Source organism: Galeopterus variegatus, unplaced genomic scaffold (assembly GCF_000696425.1).
Source record: "Galeopterus variegatus unplaced genomic scaffold, G_variegatus-3.0.2 Scaffold1401, whole genome shotgun sequence".
Taxonomy (NCBI): domain Eukaryota; kingdom Metazoa; phylum Chordata; class Mammalia; order Dermoptera; family Cynocephalidae; genus Galeopterus; species Galeopterus variegatus.
This window is the reverse complement of record NW_007727512.1, coordinates 256,633-265,577: the sequence shown is the minus strand read 5'-3', so window position 1 is coordinate 265,577 and position 8,945 is coordinate 256,633. Positions and strand designations below refer to the sequence as shown.

The following is an 8,945-nucleotide window of genomic DNA, read 5'->3' as shown; positions in this document are numbered from 1 at the left end:
GAGGGTTGCGATCCGTTGCCGGACATGGAAAAAAGACAAAAGACAAAAAAAAAAAAACAAAAAAACTGTCAGCTGAAACCTCTCTTTTAAATAAGGCTATATGCATGCATGCACATTATGTTGCACCTATTCTACAGTTGTGCAATATTTTTTGAACCTTCATTTATCCCTTCTTTATCTTAACTCAGGCATAAAAATAATGACCAGGATGAGGTTTATCTTCTAGTTGCCCCATATTATTTCCTCTCTTCACTAGGTAAGATTTCTGAAGGCAGACGTCATACTTCACAGCACTTTTTATAACCCCCCAGAAGAGCTTGCACAGAATTGAGTATATATCAACTAAATACTTAGTTGGTTTTCCAGTGTGATGTCCTTTACCTATGTCTGCAGTCTGTACGTAAAAGATTACAGGGGAGGGCCGGCCCAGTGGCGCACTCGGTAGAGTGTGGCGCTTGGGAGTGCGGCTGCGCTCTCACCGAGGGTTCGGATCCCATATAGAGACCGGTCCGCTAACTGGTTGAGCGCAGTGCGGGCGCGACACCAAGGGTTGCGATCCCGTTACCGGTCACGAAAAAAGACAAAAAAGAAAAAAAAAAAAAAAAGATTACAGGGGAAATGAGAAAGGTAACTTGCTGGGCCTGGCCAATGATACACATCCTGTACACAATACTCTCTTGATCTCTAGATATTCTCTGCCTTCAAATCCTCTTCTCTTGCTTTTGTTGCAGAGAATTATTTGTGCAAAATACCCTCAAGCCCTCTAAAAATTATTTTAACTTGTGGGGGATAACCACAGATATGAAGATCTGACTAAGGAAAATTTGACAGCCCAACAGGTAAGAATAAGAATATACTAGAATACAAGTTACATAGCCCTACACTGCTCCAATGATCTGGTTAGGAAATTCTGGGTGCCTTTCTTGCTTTCTCTTTTAAGAAAGAGAAGGCATTAGAGATTCTCAGATTCGAAAGGTAACAATGAAGAGCCAAGCAAATTTATCAAAAGCATACTAAACGCCCAAACCTGCAATGTGCTATTGGTGTAATAATGTTTAAACACACACACACACACACACACACACACACACAGAAATATGTTCTAACACCAAGACAGTATTTACTATTCAACCTATCTTTCTTGGACAATCAAGGAGATAGGGCAGGAATAAAAGTTGTATGAAATATAGTACTTGCCTTTTAAGAGTTTATAATCTGGAAGAAATCAAAGTAGTTCGTTAAAGAAAAATTAAGTGCTAAACTGTAATACAAACTTATAAGAGCAACAGGAGCAAGGAAAAGGAGACAATCGGCCTGGGCTTGAATAATTTGACAAGGCCTTTGGAGGTGAGAGAATTTAAATTCAGCCTTGACAGAGATGCAGGTAAGAGTGATGGGTAGGGGGAGGAAAAGGATGAACAGAGACACTAATGTGGAGGCAGGCATCAATATGGTTTGTGCTGAGAAGGAAGGGAGAAACAACTGGAACAGAGAATTCCCTTGTTGACCGAAACCGTATTAGACAAGAAGTATGATAAGGAGCAGGTGTTGTTGGAAGGCTCGAAACCAAAATGAGGGAGTGGGGTGCAGGGCTTTACGGTTTTTTGTTTTTGTTTTTAACGGGGGATGACCTGAGAAAATCCGTCACATTTTAGCTTACCAGGGCTGCAGCGAGCACAGTGGATTACAAAGGGAAGAGGCAGGGAGACCGGCTTAGGATGGTATGAAGTGAAGCGGACAACAATGCTCGTTGGCAGTGAGGTTAGAGATAAACTTCGGAAATGGAGACACAAAGGAAATTAATGTAGGGAACGAAGACGAGGAAAGAGTTCATGATGACTCTACATATCCCTGGAACAAAAACAAGGTCCCTGCTGTTACCTTGCCTGAAAAACTAATTCACGTTGCTGACAGCTGTCATGCCAATCGAGTAACTAAACTGCATTTTAAAAGATGCCTCCAACGCCTCGACCTCAGGGGTGGCGGGGGTAGAAACTGAAGGGGGCATCTTTCAACAGCATCCTTCACACTAATACAATGGAGGTGTTTGCTTACTCCGCTTACAATCACGGCCGCCGTTGCAAACTTCACCCTTAGAAAAATTAGGATTATTCCGGGAAAGATACCCATTCACCCTCTGGGTAGCAGGATCTTGCCAGTTCCTCGGCTGTCAGAGCGAGTTCCCGGAGAGAAGGGGGGCGCCTGAAGGAGGCGGCCTCCCAGGGGGGTCGAGGAAGCAGGGTTCAATCGAAGAAGTAAAACCACCGATGCCAGAAGAATGAAAGACAGGGAAGGGACTCAGCTGAGGGGAGAGAGAGACCAAAGGACCGTTAAGCCCCTCCCACGCCGGGAACCGGGCCAGCCTGGCCCCGCGCGGCCTGGCGCGGCCCAGCCCCGCTCCCCCAGCCTGGAAACCCAGAAACTCCCCCTCACCTGCTCAGGCTCAGCGGACGACTGGGGAGCTGCGGCTCCCACAGTCGGAAACGCCACCGCAACACCAACCCGGAAGCACTGAAACCAACGGAAGTAACCAAGGCGTCGCCTCGGCAACGGTGGTGCAGCCATTCCAATTCCGCCTCTTCCCAGCCTAAAAAAGAAGGCGCGAAATAAGAGGTGGAAGCGGCAGGGGTCGAAAGATGGGAATTGGCCCGAGTGCGAGCGCAAAGACCCTGAAGGAGCAACCTGGCTTTCGGGAGGTGTGGGGAGAGGGAGCTAACGCGTGAAAATTTCTCGCCAGCCCGGGCAGAGATGTCGCCTACTCACCCGCCCACCAGGCGCGTACAAGGACTGGGAAAGGAGGGGCGGAGCAAGAGGAGAGAAGCAGGCGGGGCCGGGAGGGCGCAAGGGGCGGGGCAAGAGGAGCGTGGGGCGAGAGGCCTGCGCGGCAGAGTCCACAAAAAGCGGGAAGGTGGGCCGGCCGTTGGCGCACTGCTACAGTGCGCCGCTTCAGAGCGCGGTGGCGCTCCCGCTGAGGGTTTGGATCCCACATACAGACCGGTTCCCGCTCACTGGCTGAGCGAGGCGTGGGAGCAACACCGAAGGGTTGCAATCCCGTTGCCGTCCCGGTCCGGTACGGGCGCGACACTGAGGGAAAAAAAAAAAAAAAAAAAAAAAAAAAAAAAAAAAAAAGCGGGAAGGTGAAGAAGGCGGGGTAAAGGGTTTAAAACAAAAGTGGGAAAATAAGGGATGGGGGTGAGAGGAATTTAGTGAGGCGCCTGAGCTCGGGAAGAAAATAAAGCTCGAGGAAGCAAATAAACCTCAGTGCCTAACGGACATCAGACATTCGTTACTGAAAAATTAGCTCATGCCCTGTACTCGAAGCTCAGGGTTTAATCAGAAATTTCACTTAAGAAAGCAATTTGGAAACAGAAAAGGGGACGATAAAAAGTGAAAAAGAATCTGAAGAAGAACAAGGGAGTCCCAGTTAACCCACACCTCACAACAGGCCTGAAAATGTCCACCGGCTTCTGGCTCTAGCGCTGGGGTTACTGGAAGGGCTAACCGCAAAGCCCCCTGGGTGATCCCCTCAGCCAATGGGCTGCAGCCGATCTTTAAGCCTCCCTGGGAAGGTGCAATAAGCATGGGGAGTATGCGGTAATAGCGTTTGTTGTTCATATGTAGTCAATTGATGCAAGGCACTTGGCCCTAAATCATTATTTTTTTGAATGAATAAATATTTGGAATTCCTTTGTTCCAAAAGAATTTTCTCATTTTAATTCAAATCTTTCTTTTTTCCGTTTAAAACTGTCTTCAGGCAACACATAATATTTATTAGCTGATATTACAGAATACTTACCAATGTACCAAGGGTGGTGCCAAGAGCTGTTTGTGCTCATAACTACCGTATAAGACAGGCACTATTAGTTTCACCTTCTGACAGATGAGAAAACCGAGGCCATAAAAAGTTGAGAGTAATATGATAAGTAGCAGAACTGGGATTTAAACTCGGGCCTGACTTCAGAGCCCAGGCTCTTATCCACGATGCTATATTGCTCTCAACTTTAATAATACCCTTGTTAACTTCAGAAGCGTCCTTGCTTAAAATAGCAATAATAAGAAACATGTGCATGCCTTCCAAAATGTGAATTCTCTTCCATTTAGATCTCCACAGAGTACTCCCTTTCAGCAGACAAGGGGGTTGTAGCTTAAAGTCCTTCTCACTTGGAAGAACTATATGAGGGTATCACAAAGTTCGTGGGGAAAAAAGTACGTAGTCATTATAAAACAAGCTATACACAAAAGTGTAAAGAAGGTAGTAGAAATGACCTAAAATCCAAACATCCAAAGGCTACTACTCTTGACAATCTGGAGAGCCTCCTTCTAGTCTTCACCATGCATGCACACATGCTTATACTGTAATTCTTGTGATGTGCATATTCCTGTCACATGCTCTTGCTGAGTGGCCTCATATGCAGGAGTCAGTGACCTGCCTACCCCCAACTTATGGTCTTCCGACATGAGGAAGCAGATTTGCTGCTTTTGTTTTCTTAATAAATAATACTTCCCCCTGATTTTAAAAGTTATGCATCTTTATGCAGGGAAAGGAAAACACAAAAGAATATTTTAAAACATACAAAAAAAGACTAAAATACAAAAGAAAGTAAAAATAAAATGTAAGCATCATCCCCACTGCCCAGATACCAGCATTAACATTTTTAAGCCTTTTCTTCCAGTCTTTCTTTTATATGACTGTATATATGCTGCATAAACCTTGTCTTGCCTGCTGCTCTCAGCTTCCTGGTATTCAGGCCCCTCTGTAATCCCCTCCTCCTTGAATGTGGACTGACCTAATAGCTAACCAATGCAATATGGCAAAGGTGGTGGTATGTCTCTTTTCTGATTAGGCTATGACTACCATCTTATTACAACCTCTCTGCTGCTGGCTCTAGTGAAGCAAGTTACCACGTTGGAAAGGCTGACATGGCAAGGGACTGAGGGCAACCTCTGGCCAACAGGGAATTAAGGCCCTCAATCCAATAGTCCACAAGGAACTGAATCCTGCCAACAACGTGTGAGCTTAGAAAAAGATCCTTTTGCAGTCACGTCTTCAGATGAGACCCTAGTCTGGCTGAGGCTGACACTTTGATTACAGCCTAGTGAGAGACCCTTAACAGAGGACCCTGACTTTCAGAATTTGTGAGATAATAAATGTGTGTTGCTGTAAGCCACTAAGTTTTAGTAACTTGTTATGCAGCAATAAAAAACTAATACAAATATTAAAATAAGGAATACTGTCAACAACTTTATGCCAATAAACTTGACAACTTTGATGAAGTAAACAAGTAGACAAATTTCTTAAAATACACAAACTGCAAAAGCTCATTCAAGAAGAAATAATAATCTGAATAGTCCTATAAATATTACAAAAGATCATTTATAGTTAAAAAATTTTCCCACAAGGAAAACTTTGAGTCTAGACTTCACTGGCAAATTCTCTCAAATATTTAAGGAAGAAATAGTTACAATTCTATACCAACTCCTACAGAAAATAGAAGATAATAGAATACTTCCCGACTCATTCTATGAGGCCGGCATTGCCCTGATACCAAAACCAGACAAAGATATCACAAGAAAGAAAACTAAAGACCAAGACCCTTCAAGAAATTAGACTCAAATTTCTTAAATTTTTAGTAAATTGAATCTAACAATATATAAAAGGACAATTTATCACGACTACGTGGGGGTTCATCTGAAGAATATAAAGTAGGTTTAACAAAGATCAATCACTGTAATTCACTATATTAACAAAAGAATAAAGAAAAGCCAGATAATCATCACTATAAAAACAGAGAACATACTTAACCAAATGCATCATCCATTCCTGATTAAATCTCTTTTCAAACTCATAATAGAAGGGATCTTCCTCAATCTGACAAAGGGTAACTACAAAAGACCTACAGCTAACATCACATTTACTGAAGACAGACTGAATGCTTTTCCCCTAACATCAGAAATAAGGCAAGTCTATCCACTCTTTTCTTTTCTATTCAGTATTATACTGAATAGAATAGTATTATACAGGATAGAAGAAATTCTAGCCAATGAAATAAGGAAAGGAAAAAAGGCATTCAGATTGGAAAGGGAAAAGTTAAACTCTCATTACTCATAGATGACATGTTGTCCAAATAGATAATCTTCTAGAATGTCCAAAAAAGCTACAACTTTACAGCATGGTGCTGGTAACACCAAGGTCAAGGGTTCACATCTCCATACTGGCCAACCACCAAAAACAATTTAAAAATATACAATAAGTTACAACTACTAAGTGAATTTAATAAGGTTACAGGATATGGAGTGAACATACAAGAATCAATTGTATTTTTATATATTAGGCATGAATAACTGGACATTTAAAATTTTAGAAATATTTAAAATAGCATCAAAAATATGAAATATTTAGGGGCAAATTTGATGAAAAATGTGCAAGACTTGCACATTGAAAACTACAAAAGATTACTAAGAGAAATTAAAGAAGAATTAAATAGAAAGATACTCATGGTTTAGAAGATTCAATAGTATTAAAATGTCAATTATTGAAGTGATCAATAGATTCAAAACAGTACCAACCAAAATTCCAGGAGACTTTCTAAAAAAATTGACAAGCTGACTCTAAAATTCTTAACTGACATGTAAAGAAAGAATTTAGAATAGACAAAACAATTTTGAAAAGTTATAATAATGTTAAGGATTTACACTACTTGATTTCAAGATTTATTATAAAGGTACAGTAAACAAGACAGAGTAGTATTGGCAGAAGAATAGACACATAGAACAAGAGAACAGAATAGAGGGTCCAGAATTTGACCCACAAATATAACCAACTGATTTTCGACAAAAACAACAAGGCAATTCAATAGGAGAAAGGACATTTTCAACAAATGATGCTGTCAAAATTGGATAACCTTATGCAAAAAGGAAAAGAAAAAGATAAACCCTTATTTCATGCCATAGATAAAAATAAAATCTCAATGAAGCATAGAACTAAAAGTAATGAGTTAAAATATTTCTTGAAACTGTTATGAAGCAAACTAAATTCCTAACTGATTCAGAGGAATCCCATGGTGCGAAAAAGTGTGAAGATTTATATTCCTCTCTTAAAGATTTATAACTTATGGCTGCCGCGTGACCCAGCAGGTGGCCCAGTGTGCATGGAGCAGGGAAACATCCAGCAGGGGAGGCAGAAGCTCGGCAGAGACCACACAACCTGCGGTGCCGCCATGTGACCCAGCAGCCCAGCCAAGTGCATGCTGACCAGAGAGGTGACTCCCCAGAGAGGACCAAGACCAGAGGCAACCACACACGCAAGGCACTAGTGGTCAACTGAGCAGTCACTGAGGTAGCCATACCAAATTGGCAACCCCAGCAACATCCTACCCAGACAATAGTGTCAAACCTATGGACTGTGAAACCCCCTGCCACAATGACTAAACATCAAAGGAAAGATACCAGAAATATGAAAAATCAAGAAAGTACACCACCAAAGGGTAATAACTCTCAAGCTCTAGATCCTATAGAACAAGAAGCCCTTGAAATGTCTGACAAGGAATTTTGAGTGATAATTCTAAGGAAACTGAATGAGATACAACAAAACCCAGCTAGACAACATGATGAAATGGGGAAAAGTATACAGGACCTGAAAGAAGAAATATACAAGGAAATCAATGCCCTGAAAAAGAATGTAGCAGATCTTGCCAAACTGAAGAATTCATTCAACGAAATAAAAAACACAACAGAGAGTTTAACAGGCTTGCAGAAGTAGAAGAGAGAACTTTTGACCTTGAAGATGAGCTGTTTGAAATAACACAGGCAGACAAAAAAAAAAAAAAAAAAAAGAAAAGAAAAAAGAATTAAAAGCATTGAAGAAAATCTGAGAGATATCAGATAACCTTAAGTGCTCAAATATCTGAGTCATGGGTATTCCAGAAGGGGAGGAAAAAGGAGATTGCATTGAAAACATATTCAACAAAATAGTGGCAGAAAACGTCCCAGTTATTGGAAAAGACACAGATTTTCAGATTCATGAAGCTCAAAAATCCCCAAATGTATTCAACCCAAAAAGGTCTTCTCCAAAATATGTTATGGTCAAATTGGCAAAACTCAAAGACAAAGAGAGAATCTTAAAAGCCTAAAGAGAGAAGCGTCAAATCACCTATAAGGAAGCCCCAATCAGACTAACATCAGACTTTTCATCACAAACCCTAAAAGCCAGAGAGGAATGGGATGGTATATTCAAAATACTAAAAGACAGAGATTGCCAGCTGAGAATACTCTACCCTGCAAGGCTAATCTTCCAAAATGAAGGGCAAATAGTATATTTCTCAGACAAGCAAAAACTGTGGGAGTTCACTACAACACGACCACACTTACAAGAAATTCTCAAGGGAGTACTGGGTTTGGTACCTGAAAAATAACGATCACTGCCATAAAAAGCCCAAGAAAAATCAAAACCCACAAGTATAATAAAAATGGCATTCATGAAGAGAAAACAAGCAAAGAAAAAGGCTATCTACAACCCAAGGAGCCAGCAAATACAGAAAACAAACAGTAAATCAGAAAGAAAGGAAGAAAAGACACCTAACATCCAAACAGTAATCAATAAAATGCTAGGATTAAATCAACACTTTTCAATAACAACGCTCAACGTAAAAGGCTTAAATTTCCCAATCAAAAGACACAGACCGGCTGACTGGATTAAAAAGGAGGATCCACCTATATGCTGCCTTCGAGAGACCCACCTCACCCATAAAGACTCACATAGACTAAGAATGAAAGAATGGAAAAAGATTTACCATTAAGGTGGACCCAACTATATGCTGCCTACAAGAGACTCACCTCACCCATAAAGACTCACATCGATTAAGAGTGAAAGGATGGAAAAAGATCTTCCATGCAAACAGAAAAGAAAAACGAGCTGGAGTAGCTATTCTCATGTCTGACAAAATAGA

At 41.2% G+C, this 8,945-nt stretch overlaps 1 protein-coding gene across 1 annotated transcript in view; it reads right to left on the bottom strand.

The window, feature by feature from the left end:
* Positions 1-2,581, bottom strand: part of SLC25A14 (solute carrier family 25 (mitochondrial carrier, brain), member 14) — a 38,011-nt gene extending 35,430 nt beyond the window's left edge. Inside the window, exon 1 of the mRNA XM_008576784.1 lies at positions 2,434-2,581. Within this exon, the coding sequence (XP_008575006.1) occupies positions 2,434-2,565 (132 nt within the window). The 5' untranslated portion in view covers positions 2,566-2,581. The remainder of the gene's footprint in view (positions 1-2,433) is intronic.
* Between the last annotated feature and the right edge of the window lie 6,364 nt (positions 2,582-8,945).